This window comes from Episyrphus balteatus, chromosome 3, assembly GCF_945859705.1.
Source record: "Episyrphus balteatus chromosome 3, idEpiBalt1.1, whole genome shotgun sequence".
Taxonomy (NCBI): Eukaryota; Metazoa; Arthropoda; class Insecta; order Diptera; family Syrphidae; genus Episyrphus; species Episyrphus balteatus.
In genome coordinates this window covers 47,961,206-47,978,017 of record NC_079136.1, presented here as the reverse complement: position 1 = coordinate 47,978,017, position 16,812 = coordinate 47,961,206, and the positions used below count along the sequence as shown (strand labels likewise).

Below are 16,812 nucleotides of genomic sequence, written 5' to 3'. Positions count from 1 at the left end.
ATGTGTACTGTACATCAATTAAAGCAATATCCCAACAATGCAGGTGCTATTTGTTTCCAAAACAAAACTTTAAACTAAAAGTTAAGAATTTTGTATCTTCAAACAAAAGTATACAAACTTTTTTAACCTGAAAAATAACACTGGTTTACAAGGGTTTTGTTGCCGAAACAAAAATATACTTTTCTGAAGGTTTTCGGTGTGCTGAACTCGAATCCGATGTCAGAAACAACTAATCAGCTCTCGTTTTTGAGATATTACCGTTAGAAAATGCAAAAACACGTTTTTTTTGAGTTTTTCGGACCTTATTCTTTTGTATAAGGAAAATTGTTTGAGCATATTTAGTAACGGTTTCTTTAAGAACTGTTTTCCATCTTTCGATACCTGTTTAAATCTTTTCAATATATTTTGTATTGCCCGAGATATCTTAAACTGAAGTAAGTGGGTTTGGCTTCATATATCATAAAGAAGATAATGACGTTATAAAATTTATAAAGATACCAAAAAAACTTAGGACATCTCGGGCAGTAAAACAGATATCGAAAAGATTTAAACAGATTTAAAAAGGTGGTAAATAGTTCTTATAAAAACCGTTATTAAATACGCTCAAACAATTTTCCTTATATAAAAGAATAAGGTCCGAAGTACTGCATTTTCTAACGGTAATATTTCAAAAACGGGAGCTGATAAATTTTTTTTCGGCAACAAAAAAAAGTTTAATTTTGCTAACCAGTGTAATCTAATGATTTGGTAGAGAAAACAAAGGTTTTCGGTAAAAAAAAATACTATTCACTAAGTTTTAGTTAAAGGTCCTATACTCCATTACTTTTGAAAGCAGAATTTAACCGATCCATTTCCAACAAAAGAAAACAACCAAATCGCTTTTAGACATTGAAACACTTTTATTATTATTTAATTGATAAATTTCTTAAATATTCAAAATTTTCTTTTCAAATATTATAGTTAATTTATATTATTATAATAAAATTTCGATAAAAACTAAAAACTGATATTTATTTGACTTTAAATGTGCAATCTTACAGAGCACATCTCTCTTATTTCATGAATACCTACAAATCTTATTAATATACTTTTCTATTTCTACACAGAAGAATGGTAGAGTTGCTGACTTAGTCGAGAGCTTATTCAACATTTTTATGTAGGTATTGAATATTAAACCCACCACACCTCCGTGTCTTGATATTTTCACTTCTGTTGCAATTCAGCCATACTAGCCTCAAACAGTGCCGTATTGATTTTATGCTTGAGTGATATAAGTATCTCTCGATTGCATATTGTCCTCATCTCATTGGCAACATATTCGCCGTACGTAGCGAATTCGTCTCTAAATCTCGGCGACTGAACAGTTTGCAATTTAGCCATAGTTATACCAGATGGCGAAGTGGCAGTAATGTTGCCATTAACATTTCCAGCATTGCCATTGTCATAATAGATTCGCTTGCTCTGAATATGTTGATGCTGATTCTGTTGCTGTTGTTGCTCTTCCTCATAGTACTCTTCTTCATTGCAAGTATCTCTTCGCTGAATCTTAAAAACCCTCGCTGGCGTTGGATGCTGCTGATGATGATGATAGCCAATATTCTCATCTTCAACGCTCGTTTGTATATCAATAGTACTCAAGTGTTCCTCTTCTATGTGATGTTCCTGCTGATGCTGTTGGTGATGCTGAGATTGTGACTCTTCCTGAGTCGTCATCGAGGTACTACTATAAGAGTGATGTTGCAGCGGCAGGCTGATTTCTTTGATAATCTTCGGTTTTGACTCTTCCGGCTCTTCGACATCTTTGGTAGTTTCTTCAATGAGTTTTTCCAAATCGCGCGCTCGATTTGATTCAAATTTTTGTACCCGCCCAATTGAAATTGGAGCGGGAACTGTCGCAGCAGCGGTTTCATATGTCACCGTTGTTGTTGCAGGTTTGTTGCGATGAATCGTTAAGAATTCTGTGGTAATGGACGAGGCTGCAGCTGCCACAGCACCTGCCACCTCAGAATCCCTTGACGATGCATCACGAATAATATACTTGGTTACCCCATCTTCTGTTATTTCAGCCTTCAATTTACCCTTGCCAGCCCGCATTGCTTTGGGTGAACTTAAAAATTGTAAATTCTTAAAACCAAACCACTTTGAGTTGTATGGTTCTTTGCGTTTCATACGATTTATTTCGCGATGATATTGCGTACGCAGTGTATGGAACTTCTTTTCGATCTCGACTATTGGTATGCCGCCACCCAGGCTAGCTGACACCTCGATAAGAAGCTTTTGTTTCATTTCTTTTTTGCGATAGTCCTCGTGGGTCATGTCCCAGAGACCACGTCTCTTTTTGTACTCATTGATTAGTGAGAGGGTTTTGTCGCGAGTCCATTCCATTATTATTTGTTTATTGAGTTTTTTTTTTTTTGTTTCTAACAAATTTGACAATTTGTTGGTTGTAGAGAAGAACTCTAGCAACTATTGAGGGGGCGACCTCTGAGTTTGTTGGGGAGAAATATGTAATTTCTGATTTACACAAGAAATCACTCAAGTATTTTATATAAATTGTTGTTATATTCTTTCTTTTTCACAACCGCCAGGGGGGCAAAGAATAGAAACAACAAAAAGTTTTTTTGTTGTTTTTATTGCAAGAAAAATGATGATGATGATGTATATTTGTTAAAAATGCTGCCGAGTTATTAGAGATTCTTTTCGGACGACAAAAAACATTACACAAAAGTGTAGAGACACACTAACCAGCAGCAGACACCTATTTTTTTTTTTCTTTGCGTAGTGTATAAAAGTTGTTCAATAAAATGTTTGAACATGTATACAAGAGTCAGGTTGTGTGTTTATGTAGCTGTGGCGTATGTATAGAGAAATAAAGTAGAAAAGCGCACGTCGCATCATTCCATTCACAATAGGTTGTTGTAGTGATGGGACATTCGATTGAATGATTATTTTTGTTTTGTAGCGATGAGTGTTTTTATTGATTTCTTATAACGAGTATAAAGATTTTGTTTCGTTCGAAATTGAACTAATAAAAGTTGTTTATATGCCATGCACCCATAATTGCGATATTTATTCTTGTTGCTCGTTAACTTTTACTTTTGGTTGTGAAGAACGCAACCTTTTTTCTTTCGCTTTGGATTGGACTATCTTTCGGTAGAATAAGACTTTTGGGGTCAATTTTTAATTCAAATATTTCGGGGAATGAGGTTCAGCGTACCTTTCGTCCATTATTTTAAGAGGTGACATAAAAGTTTTTCAATTGAAGCCTCTTCCCAACTAAAGCCTGGTACGCTGCTAGCGCTAAATTTTTAGCTCCCATACAAATTATCGAAAAATTTTAGCCGAGCTAAAATGAGTCCCATACAAATTATCGATAACTTGTATGGGAATTTTATCTTGGCTAAAATTTAGCGCGAGCAGCGTACCAGGCTTAATAGATCACAATTTAGCTCTGTATAAGGAAACATAAAATAACAATCTCTGTATTCAACGCAGAGCACTTTTGAGCTTAATTGTTAGAGGTTCTGATTGGTCAGAAGTCAGAACATTCTCAAAACCTCTTAAAATTCAGATCTACGTTGATTGATACAAGGAGGGGTGTACATATAATGTCGAATTCCTTTCAATCACTTGCAGTCGCTAGTAAAATTCGAAATTTTTAGTTAATTTAGGAAATTAAAAAAGTAGCGATTTTTTTTTCTATAAATGTATGTGTATGTGTGTCAAAGTGAAAAATGAAATTAAATATTTTATACTTTGTTTTACATTATTTGTTTTTTTTTTTCATCTCAAAAAAAGCTTGAATAATTTCACAAATAAACAAGAACTGGCTATGAGTTGCTTTATTTTGTTTTAGCAAATTATAGTTTAGTTTGACGTATTGCATTTATCAATACTGTAGTATAGGTCGTTTCAAATCAAAAGTCCCATGGAAAATTGAGCAAAAATAAAAAAAACTCATTCGCTTACTGGAAGGAAGCATTTATGAGGCAGCTGAACTTTTTCTAAAATTACGATAAAATAACGAAGGACAGTTCTTGATATTCCTATTTTAATTAATTGATCCGTCTGTGAGATTCACTGGGTTAGCCTCAGAAAGCGGAGGCAAGTCTCCCGAGCTTGCATCACTCCATATCCGCGGGCAATACAAAAAACATACAATTTATTTAATTACTATTTATCATTTGAAGGCAGTTGGGATAACTTTGCCGAAGATATTATTATAGGACTAGGTGAAGATGGACCAGAAATGTCCAGTTTATATGATAGCAATTCATAACTTAAAATTCTATTCACATCTTTTCATTTGTATAATTGGGCAGTAAATATCTTATTTTTATTTTTCAATTATTTTGGAGTCGTCACCATAGAAATCATTAATAAACAAATTCAGATTTTTGGTTTGTTTATTTTTTTCTCTAGCATTTCTTTCATTCAAACAAGCATGATTTGTTGTTATTTTTGAGTTGATTTGTCGCAATGAGCCAATAAAATTGAGTTTTTTGTTTATTTGCCATCAATTTTATTGGAACGGAGAAAATAAACTCAGAGTCAGGACTTTTGATTTGAAACGACCTATAGTAAGAAAATATGTAAATCAGTCTTAAAAAAGAGATTTAAGTAGCGATTTTTTTTTTCATTGGAATCGGCATTCACTTGCCTTGTTTATTCGTTATGATTTAGTAATTGGTTCTATTCGTTATTTTAATAATGTGAACAACAAACACCAAACTAAAATTTCGTTATTGTGAATGGGTCTTCATATGGCTTGGTTGCACTTTTGATACATCTGCGCAAAGAAAAGTTATATGCATCATTGTTGCTATATTCCCCTGAATTTAGAAACAAAAATGGTGTCATTTGTCATGATGTATATACGCATAATAACCATTATACACATTTTATTTATCTTGCTCAACAACAACCAACAGCAACAACAAACATAAAGCAGAAAATGGGAATTGTAAATTATTTATTGAATTGGAAGTTGCAACATACAAGCACGGCAATAAAAAATGTCTTATCAGCTGCTGCTGCTGGAGCTGGTTGGCAAAACTTCTATACTTGGCAACTTTTATTCTACACGAAGTATTTGTTGTTATAATATGTATAGAAACGTGTTGAAAACAGGCGTTCTCAAAAATAAATGGTTATTAATGAAAATTTAAAAAAAAAATTAATTTTTCAAAAATATTTATTTGAAGGAATTAAATGAATATTTTAAGACCCGTTTTCAAAAGATTGATTTTTCGAAACAAATTTGATAACGAAGAAAAAATAATAGAAATTTATAAAAATTATTTTTATTTTAAGGGTACGACAGATCTAAATGATGAGCCCTACTGTCGTACCTGGGTCTGGGTGAAACGCTTTGGAGTTGAGGTCATTTGAACTTTTAAATTGAATTAGAAACAAATTTTAATTAGGTATTTTTAAGAAAATTTTCCAAAACTTTACCAGCCCAGGAAAATTAGGAACGTCTATAGCAGGTTCAAAGTCCCCAATTAATTTTTATTAAACCGCATTTTGCAAAAGTAGTGGAGGAGGAGTAAAATTTGGCACTGTGATTTCATTTGTCATACAAATAAGGAATCAAAAGAGTAGGTATTTTAATTTTATAGGTACGTGAGAAGATTATATTTTTTTTTTTTTTGACAAAGAACATTGTATTTTAATGCATTAATCTCTAACCGAAACATGCCATTAGATTTATTATACAGCAAAGAGTTTTTAGAAAAAATATGTCAAAAATTGTTGGGTCCGTTAAAAAAAATCCAAAAATTTGAAAATATTTTATGGTTACTTTTGTATAAACTTGTTTGTTGAAATCAGTTGAATGGATTTCAAGTAACACGGCTGTTCTAATTTGCAGCCGAATTTTATTTTCGAATTCCGTATTCGAAAACATTTTGCGGATTTATAGGTGTTTCGAAAAAAGATCGTAATCGGATCGGACAAATTTTTGCCGTTTTCAATACGGGTAGCAATTTGCAACCGGAAAACAAAAAAGTGGAATGGAAATCAGAACAACCGTTTTCAATCCGTACGGATTCAATTTCCGTTTTCAAATTCGAACGAATATTATGCCTGATTTACAATATTGCGAGACGAGAGCGTTGCGTTTTTTCTGAACGTTTTCGATTAAAAAAAATCGTTTGAAAATCGTATGGAAATTCACAATACTGCGAAATAATCTCACCGAACGGTGAGATTACGAGGCACTCACCTTATTACCTAGACTAACTCGAATTTTGAAATTATAACAACTTTTATCCATATAAGCTGTTTAAATATTTTAATATTAAAATTTCATTTTCGAAAAATCGTCGTCTCGTGCGTCCTTTTTCAAAATTTTCGGAATTTCAACTCAACGAGAATCGGAATATTGTGTATTGTTTCATATACTTTTATTATTTGGAAATTTTTAAAATCGTCAAGGAAAATCTCGTCTCGTCGTCTCGCAATATTGTAAATCAGGCATCAGAACAGCCGCGTAAGTCAAAAATGAAGAAAACGGTTCTATGACAGCTACGGTAAAAAGGTTCAACTGTGTTTTTTTTTTATTTCAAAAAATAAAACTCACAGATCGCACACAACTTTTAAACAACAAAATTAGAACCACTTTTTTTAATTTTGCTTATATTGCAATCAGCGTTTATTTTGGTCCTAAAAATAGAATTCTATTTTGACTCTAGGGAATCTCGTTTTCTACAAATCCTTAACTTTCTCTATACTACCTTTGTATATCGCAAGTTGAAAAAATATCTGAGAATTCAACGTCAACGATACTTAGGCGAAATCATTTTATGGGAAATTTTTTTTAGTTGAATCCTTTCCAACAAAAAAAAAACATAATTTTGTATTAAATGTACAATGTACATTTTATTTATTTTTTTTTTCTGAAATATCATTTATGAACCTATATTTACGTTTAGTTTATCAATGTTTTTTTTTTCAAATTATAAATAATTTTAATTTTTGCACAATACCGACTTTCATATAAAATTAGTTATTTAAAAAAAAAAAAGAAACAATATTCATACTTAGCGTATACATTATTATTTAAAAATCCGTTTCTATATTCACAGTACTTAAACAAATAACAAGATTTAGGAAAATCAAATGTTTTATTTATAATTATTATAATGTATAATTAAATGACACATAATATCTTATTTCGAAAAAAGTCTTTTACACAGGAAATTAAAAAATATATATATTGGGTTGCTTAAAAATATATAAATAATCAAGAATCGAAAAAAAAACTATCGGTTTGTTCTTGAAGCCAATTATTTAAATGTGTTTTTTTTTATTATTATTATTTTTTATATTTTTATAAATAAATATTTATCATAAGTCTTAAACTAAAGTAAATATGTAGCTAAATATATTTATAATTGTTTTTTTTTTTCTTTTCATTTAACAAAAGCCAGATCCAGTGGGTTTGAGATATTTTAACAAAAAGTTTTCGAAATGCTTCAATGAATTTAGAATAATAGAGATTTCAATATCCAAAACGAAAATTTAAAATAATTTTATTTTTACTTCTCAGCGGAATTGCATTCACGATGATAATAATTGACGAGTAGGATTTTAAATGTTTTGAAGTTAATCGATCCTATTTGTGAATGAAAACTCTTTCTTTAAATATGATGTAATAGCGAAAGGGAGTAAAATTTCCGGAAGCTTTTCGAACAAAACTTGATTACAAATTTAAAAAGCTTTTTTAGAGCTGAGATAAACGATCAGAGCATTGATTCATAAAATATAAAACTTTATGCGATAGCCACATAATTTGCTGCTAACATCTTTTGTCACAGCTTAAGGGCAGCCTAAATCTATTACGCCTCAAGATGCTACTTGGCTTCCACTACACTTGATTCTCTTCTTTCAAATATGGCGTTCAATAATTATATCAACCTGTGACATTATTGAAAATTAACTCAGATATTTCAAAAAATATTTTTTGGAAAGACTAATAAACGATAAGGAGAAATTTTGTCAATTTTCTTGTTGCCTAATAAAGTACTTGGATAAATGGCAAGAATATTAATTTATAGTCGACCTTAATTTAATTTCAGTTCTCAAGAATTTTTACTGAAAGATCATCTTTCGAAAATAAACCTGAAACACTTTATTCGGTAAAACTTGATAAGTTAATGGCTTCGTTTAGATAAAAGCCTTACTCGTTGCCTAAAAAGTGTCTTTGCAAGCATTCTATCCTCATCTGTATCTGGCTTTGAATAGATTATTAATTTTTACTTTATCTGCAATCTACTGGCCAAATTCCTGATGTTATTTTGATTTATTTATCAACTGGCCTCTTTTTTTATATTTTAATACCTTCTTCGATCATCTATTGCACTCTGCTAAACATCATCAAATATCCCTCTTGGTGGTGGGCCTATTCTTCGTTCATCTTCAAAATCATCTAAGTCACTTGTGCCCTTAAAACCAATCTGTACATGTGTGCTAACTCCGAAACGATCATTGATCTCATCGGAAAGACTGCGTGTCAGATCAGGTTGCCGATTGGTAGTTGCATATCCCATTGGATCACCATCTCTCAGCAGACCATCAGCAGGTGTGAGACTACCTCCAACTCGCAAATTGCGATATTTTCCTATACTCGAGCCATTTACTTCGGCCGAGTCAGTTCGATTGAAATCTCGTCGACGAGCCATTGCATCTTCGGCCCTCTGTCGACGTCGTTTTTCCCGGGCTATTAGATCTTTGCCTTCCTGCACAAGTTCCGTGGCAATAGTTTCATTTTGTAAAAACTGTTGGAATCCTAATGCATTCAAAGCTCTACTCCCCAAGCTAAACCAAGTTGCCAAACAGAAAGCAAGCATACACATTGGGAAGTAGATATTGAATCCGTCTGAGATGATTCCGATCACATCCATGTGACCCATAATCTGGGTGTAGTAAGTCTCCATGATTCGCTGTTTGATGATATGCGAATCCATGTGAATGAGCCCGAGGAAATTCAAACACATTGGGGGAGTCAAACGACAAAGAAGCATTCCACTAAAAATCAAACTGTGTTCGTTGGTTTGATGATGTGGTGCCAGGTAGTAAAGATTCAAGAATCGAATGCGTAGTATAGTCGAATAAGTACAGTAGAATAAATAACTCAACATAATCAGCGAGAACAATTCGATTGTGAAGAAATCGTAGTTTTCCTTGGCAATGTTAATGACGTTGGCAAAGATTGACAAGACTGGTTTTCGATTGAAGAAAGTCAATTCACTCCAAACGACCATGAATGACATTGTAGCCGTTACAATGCACAGAGCTTTCAAGAATGGGGACTTAAGCATGCATTCCCAATACCAATCCAATTTGGGACTGTAAAGAATTCTGGAGATATTTGATCGACTTCTTGGGAATTCGGTTTTGAAACGTCTTTCAGATGAGTGAATATTTCGAGAAACATCTTCTAGATGCAATACGGTTTCAACTTGAACACTCCAAAGAGCTTCGGTTCGCTGAAGTGTCTGTAAGGATTTTATCACTTGCTTGTGAATCCTTACGAGTGCTTTCTCTGATGGCACAATTGTCGACGAGCCATTGCCACCTCGACTGTAATTGCGGTTAGCACGTTCCTGTAGTTCTGTTGGCACCTTTCTTAAAATCGTTTCTACACAAGGTCGCAGTTCGTGATTATTGGGTACTGAGCGACTAATGCCTTGTAATGATTCCAGAACATCATCGACATTCTCCTCAGCTTCGGCTTTTTCTGAACTTAGTTTGGCTGCTTTGAAATAAGCATATTGAAGAGTAAAGCCAGGTTTGGCATTGTTCCAGAATGATCTAGGAACTTCAACCAAAGCGTATCCTGAAATGAAAACAATACATGAAACTTGAGTACAATACCATTTCAACCATCAACTTACCCAATAACAACACCAACAGAAACAGACCCCACGTATTCGATGCTGACGATGCGATGGCTTTGAGTTTCTGCCAATCTAATGATACACCCTTGGCTGCAATATAGATGAGTAGAACTCCACAAATAAAGAGATACGATCCATAGTAGATGGCATTGTCGATTAGAGCTGATTTAAGTTTACCCTTGATGGTAAAGTCACCAGCTTTGAGATAAGATTGCATCAATGGCATTATTAACCATGTCAAGAATTGTGAGGACCAGTAAATTATACGCCAGAGATTTGGAAATATCGACTCCGATACTAGGCCCCAAGGTTTTTCACAGTTTTCATTATGATTGATAAACACTGCCGATCCATCGTCTTTATTGATGACTTCTGTTTTGTTTTGAAGACATCGGCGGTAAACAGTCTGAAAAAAAGAAAATTGGAGATATAAAAGGTTTGGTTTTTAATGGAGATTATCAAAATTGTATGCTTTATTGTTAGTTTGTCGCTGTAGTCAAATAAGTTTGGTTTTTCAAGTATGTGAACTAACCCCTCATAATGGGAGCTTTTGTGAATAAAAATTATCCTGGAATTGTTTTAAAAAAAGGAACGAAAATGACTATCTAAAATTTTTCGGCAGTAACATATCCATGGAAATTTGTCATTTCATAGTATTTTTGTTCCCTGGAATTAAATTCCGAAGGAGATTCTAGATCGCACAAACAATTTCGAGGGAAAAAACTATTCCCAGGGAAACTGAATTCCCCTGAAGATTCACGATAGAGCCAAAATAATTTAAACAAAGATTAAAGCTTAGTGTTGGAAGGGGAACACCTCCAGACGGGAGAGTCTAATGTAGTGCTAAACACCCAAACCAAAAATTGAAAAGACTATAAGGTAACATAGTAGGAGATTCTACATTAATGCAAGAACAAGTCTTCGGCATTTATAACGCCAAGGCCAAATTTTATGAACAATAAAAATAGAAAAAGCCAATATATGTAGTTCAAGCTTATAGCTTGATTTCATTTTTTCGAATTTGAAAGATTTTGGTCCTAACACGTTGAGTGTCACATGACCCAATGGGTCATGAAAATTATTTAAATGAGGCCACGTGAACCATTGGTGAATCATACGCTATATGTTTTTGTTTCGACGATATTATCTCCTTCCCTCATGTTATATTAAGCCAAACACACTTACTCAAATTTAAGATATCTCGAGCAGTAAAAAAGATATTGGAAAGATTTAAACAGTTCTTGAAAGCAGGACAAAAATTCTTATAGATTAATGTTAATGAAGTTTTCCTTACATAAAAAAATAACGTCCAAATTACTAAAAAAAAAAACGTTTTTTGTCCTCTTTTGACGATAATACATTATTTCAAAAAACGGGAGCTGATAAATTTTTTCTGACCCCGGATTTGAGTTCATTACACCTTCAAAAAACTATATATATGTTTGGCAACAAAACTAGTATAGTGTAATCATTAGTTACTGAATTCAAAAATGTATAAGCTTAGAAAAATATATTTTGTTTATCATTAGCAATCATTTGTTGTTGTTTGTCGTGCAAAATTTTTCTGAGCTAAGTTCTGAGTTACCAATTAAACACGACTTTAGTTATTGTCAGTGATTTATTCCATACTTTTTTTCGTGAGTGTATAAATTAGTTTGCCATCCTCAAAAAGCTTAACATAACAATACATAAAGAAAAGTCCACAGGAATAAGCACAAAATTTTATTTATGGGTCGTTTCAAATCAAAAGTCCCATGGAAAATTGAGCAAAAATAAAAAAAAAACTCATTCGCTTACTGGAAGGAAGCATTTATGAGGCAGCTGAACTTTTTCTAAGTTACGATAAAATAACGAAGGACAGTTCTTTATATCCCTATTTTAATTAATTGATCCGTCTGTGAGATTCACTGGGTTAGCCTCAGAAAGCGGAGGCAAGTCTCCCGGGCTTGCATCACTCCATATCCGCGGGCAATACAAAAAACATACAATTATTTAATTATTTATCATTTGAAGGCAGTTGGGATAACTTTGCTGAAGATATTATTATAGGGCTAGATGAAGATGGACCAGAAATGTCCAGTTTATATGATAGCAATTCATAACTTGAAATTCAATTCACATCTTTTCATTTGTATAATTGGGCAGTATATATCTTATTTTTATTTTTCAATTATTTTGGAGCCGTCACCATAGAAATCATTAATAAACAAATTCAATTTATTTTTTTCTTTAGCATTTCTTTCATTCAAACAAGCATGATTTGTTGTTATTTTTGAGTTGATTTGTCGCAATAAGCCAATAAAATTGAGTTTTTTGTTTATTTGTTCTCAATTTTATTGGAAGGGAGAAAATAAACTCAGAGTCAGGACTTTTGATTTAAAACGACCTATAAATAAAAATTTGTTGAAAAAAATGTTTCACATACGCCACACTGACCGTTATTTATATTGGCTAAGTCTTCAACAAGAAATTCAGAACTAAAAAAAACGGTTGTACTTTTAATAACAGTCCAAAAAATATATATTTTTTAATCACAAATGTATCGCCTTGTTTGCTTCATTACACAAAAAAATTTAATCAAAATCGTTAAAGCCGATTTTGAAAATAAAATAAACTTTTCTATTTTTATAGGACAGTTACTGTTTGTTTTAATCCAAGAAAAATTTCCATTTCCTCTTGGGAATTACCAAAAGCTCTTAACAACCAAGTTTTAAAAAAATCGCTTCTTCCGTTAAGGCTGTAGCTCATGGTACATACAGACACATAGACTTGCGAGACCTACTTTATTGACATTCAGTATTCATTCATATCTCGAGTTCGATTTTTTATAATTCTAAACCAGATTTATAGTACCTATATTGTGAGCAAAAACTCAGAGCATGTATCGCCGCCAGCATGAAATATCTGCTAATGATTCTTGGAAATATAAATTGATTTCACAGGCAGGAATTGAAACATTTCAACAACACTAACAATGAGGTCCATAATCTGAATCATCCGATTATAGATATGTTGCAAATCGGAATAAAAGTAACCTGCCTCTCAGGAATTACCGAAGAATTCCCAATCAATCAATAAGGGAAGCGTCCTGAGTTTTTTTTTTCTTTTTATTACAGTTCCGTACTTTCTACTAAAAGGTAAGGTGATTGACTCAAAAGCAAATCACTTCTTTGCTGTCGAAAGAGCTTTCGTAAGCAAAAATCTATTTTCCTTGTAAGAAGTCTTGATGTTTATGTGTGTCTGGGCGGATGCTCAACAATTTACAAAGCTGTTCTCTGTTCAACACCTGCATGCAACTCAGAATGTTGTAGAATGTACAAAACATCATAGGATAGTTAATTGAAATGCAACGCATCGCAGATGCAAGTTTAATCGAATGAACAAACAAATCGTCGATGCAAGGCAAAATTGAGTTTTGAAAATGAGTTAAATGAAAATTGTTTTTGTCAAAAAATTTAACTCCGCAGATATTATAATTTAATGGGACATAGAACAATAAAAACAGGGATGTAGCCTTTTGGAAATGATGATTGTTCTAAGTCCCATCATATTTTGTTCTAAGTCCACTTTTTATTTAAGGAAAAAAATGTACTTGTATAGGAATTGTTCTATGTTCAATTTTGGGTTTTTAGTTTTAAAAAATATTTAAAAATAGTATGCACCTACTAATGAGGTAAACTTGTATATTTTATTCAAGAGAAAAGAACAAACTTTATAAAAAACATAACTTGGATGCAAACGAGCAGAAAATTGTCTCTTTAAACCAATTTGAAACTTAAAAATTGTCCCCTTAAAAATTTGCTTTTTGTGACTTTTGTTAATCTATTGACGTCTTTAAGTTTCCATCATTAAAAAATCATTTAATTCACTCTGCTTTAGTTAAAGTCTTTACTTTTAATGGAAACTTTAAATTTAAAACTCCATTAAAAATATCCCAGGGATTTTTTTTATTTTTTGAAAAATTAAACTGTCAAAAGCTACATTTTTGTCAAATAAAATATATTTAAATTTGAAGATTTGAAAGATAAACAATATAAAAACTCAAAAATGATGGCCCTTAAGTATTTTGCAGCTAAAACGCCACAATATCACGAATAGAACTTATGACAAGGCTGAGCATAAACTGAAAATATGTATTTTGCAGCACGACAACCGTGTTTTTTGGAGGTGAAGCAGTTGATATAGTATATCGTCGGTGAAACCAGAAAAGTGTGTAACTCCAAATTTTCTAAAAAATTAAATGCCATTTGTTAGACAAACCTGATATCTACCGTTTCTTAAACTGAAAATCCTCTTAAAGTTCATAGTTTTTATTTTATTAGCAAATTAGAAAATGAAAACTCATACAAATGCCTTCAAAACGATTTTGTGTTTTTGCTCTCCTGTAAAATTCGCTAAAATGGAGTTACACACTTTTCTGGTTTCACCGACGATATGTGACAATTGCCCACGTACATGTTAACGAAAATTCACGAATTATAATAAGTGAATTTTCGTTTGTTTAACCCGCATACCTTCCCTTAATAGAGCCTCGACTCGCAGTTATTTAAAATAATATTCCCTTTATGGCATTATTTTGAATATAAACTAATTCTTAGTTAGCAACGGCTCGCATGATAATACCAATATAATCGGCAATAGATTCGCATATTTTCAAGTGCATAGAAGCATAAATTCATGAAGATTTACCCTATTGAACAGCTTTAGCTTCATTAAAATCACATCACAAAATTTAAAATAAAGTTTTAGAATAATTTGAGGTAGGTACTTTTACCAATAATTACAATTACCAAACGTTGGTCTTATGATATTGATTGAACACTTTTTCACCATCTCAATATTTCCATATTTATGCATATTTTATTTATTTTTAATTGTCAATTGACACTGAAACTTTTCTTAATAAAATAATAAATGAAATGACATTTGACGCTAATGGAGAGTGAATAAATAGAAACCCTGTCTAAAACCTCCATTTCCTCTAAAAATCCCTCTTAAAAGGTCGAATTTGGTGTTTTAACTAAAACGACTTTTAAATTTAATGATCAATTAGTTAATGATGCCAAACTTCAAAAAAGTCCTTAAAAGAGACTGAATTAAACGAATTTGGTTTTTAATTTTAAAATTCCCTTTTTTAATGTCGATTTAAGTTTAATGGAGATTCAATAAATTGGGCCTTAGAACAATTTTGCTTTACGACGACGAAATGTAAAGAAGGCTTCTCGTTAAAAAATATAGTCTTGGAAAAAAATGCAAATACTACATTTGCATTAAGTTTTCAAAACCGGGAAGCTTACCAAGATTTTCTTAGGTAAAATTCAAAAGGGTCAATACGTAATTGTATTCAATGATTCATTTCTCAACTGAAATATTTCTTCATTTGCCCACGATTGTCAACTTAACTCGAAGATACAGTCACCAACAACTATCTACACTTTGTATAGAAATGAATTTTAATTTTCATTGATAAAACTCGATGACGCAAACAAAAACAAACTTACCATGGAACAATCAATAGTTAAATAAAAAAAAATAATAATAATAAATCTGAGACCATTAGTTTTAATAGTCTCGACTCTTATCTAAACTTAAGACATAATTACTATTGAACTCTTAATTAGGAGCCAACTGATTACAATACAAAATTAAATAAAATCATCTTACCGAAGTAACATCCAATGGAATAGTAAAAACAATCAAAAATGAAAAGCACCAAGCTGTTAGAACGGAAAATGTCACGAGCAAATGTTGTCTCTGGATATTGCCATAGCGATAAAGTGAGATTCCGGCCAAGAACAATGCCAAAATAATTGCACTTGCTAAAAGGTATGCCATTTTTTTTTTGTGTGATGCAAATGTATAAAAATGCTCCTCTTTTAAAAGTGGGTGGATTTTATTTTATTTATCAGTTTCTCCAACAACAGCAGTTTTAAGACGATTTTCCTGTAACTGTTGCTGAGCTTTCTTTTGCATATTTTCTAAACGTTCGAGAGTTAAGGATTTGAGAGGCATCAAATGCGGCTTACAAAAGACCAAATCCGATTTGGTTTCGAAGAATAATTTGCCAGTTGTGGGTTCAATTAAATCGATTTTTTCGGATAATTGATTTTCCTCTGAAGACATAACGTTTTTTCTCTGATACGAAAAAAAGGGGTTACTTTGTTTTTTTGTTCTTCTTCTTAAAGAAATTTAATTATTGTTATTTATTAATTATTTATGGGTTAATTGATAAAACAAAACAAAACATATTGAAGAAGGATTTTTGAACACGTAGTAAATCCATTTGAACAACAACAACAAATCGGTAAAATGAGAAATGTTGCTATCGTTTGTTCATGAGGATAAGCAAATAGTCTTGATTTTGGAATGTTTATTTGTTTAATCAAGTTAATTTTATAAATTTAACTTTTATTTTGTATGAATGGATATTTTATTAAAAAGAATTATATGAAAAATAAGAGGCACAAGAGCGAACAGCGAAATACGAAGTTGAAAAATATACAACTTTTTCTTATTCCAAAATTCCAACTTCCAACAATAAAATCAAGAAGAAGAATGGGAAACGAAACGACACTAGAATAGGTTTGTTTGATTTGATATATTTTTGTTGGAGTTTTTGTGGGTGTGTTCATGAAGTGTGAAACACACAAAATCGATTGAATACAGCTTACAGAATAATTTGCCTGTTTTTAGTTGATGACTATTATTATTTTAGGGATTTTTCTTTTTTAGTTCAGAAGAAAATTTTGAACATTATGAGCATGAGCACCCTTTGAACATTTAATGAACTGACCGTGTTCTGAGCGCTCTGAATTAATATTGGCACAAAGTTGAGAACAAACTGTCACTAAATGACATTTTGTCAATTCATAGTTTTCAACAACAACAAAGAAAAAAAAATTATGTTTTA

At 32.0% G+C, this 16,812-nt stretch overlaps 3 protein-coding genes and 1 long non-coding RNA gene across 4 annotated transcripts; all 4 read right to left on the bottom strand.

Annotated features, from left to right (window-relative positions):
- Positions 1-879: 879 nt before the first annotated feature.
- LOC129914700 (uncharacterized) lies at positions 880-2,770 on the bottom strand. Its single transcript, XM_055994041.1, has one exon. The coding sequence runs from the start codon at positions 2,383-2,385 to the stop codon at positions 1,204-1,206; it is 1,182 nt and encodes a 393-aa protein (XP_055850016.1). The 5' UTR covers positions 2,386-2,770; the 3' UTR covers positions 880-1,203.
- Positions 2,771-4,649: 1,879 nt separating this feature from the next.
- Positions 4,650-5,034, bottom strand: LOC129914706 (uncharacterized). The gene is made up of 2 exons (XR_008772232.1): positions 4,889-5,034; positions 4,650-4,832 (listed from the first exon to the last, which is right to left on the bottom strand). It is a non-coding gene; the product is annotated as an uncharacterized LOC129914706 (long non-coding RNA).
- Positions 5,035-7,018: 1,984 nt separating this feature from the next.
- LOC129914696 (LMBR1 domain-containing protein 2 homolog) lies at positions 7,019-15,737 on the bottom strand. Its single transcript, XM_055994038.1, has 3 exons — positions 15,567-15,737; positions 9,900-10,308; positions 7,019-9,841 (listed from the first exon to the last, which is right to left on the bottom strand). The coding sequence occupies exons 1-3, from the start codon at positions 15,735-15,737 to the stop codon at positions 8,370-8,372; spliced, it is 2,052 nt and encodes a 683-aa protein (XP_055850013.1). The 3' UTR covers positions 7,019-8,369.
- A 63-nt stretch (positions 15,738-15,800) lies between these two features.
- Positions 15,801-16,312, bottom strand: LOC129914703 (BBSome-interacting protein 1). The gene has a single exon (XM_055994047.1). It carries the CDS (start codon positions 16,023-16,025, stop codon positions 15,801-15,803), a length of 225 nt encoding a protein of 74 aa, XP_055850022.1. The 5' UTR covers positions 16,026-16,312.
- Positions 16,313-16,812: the final 500 nt, after the last annotated feature.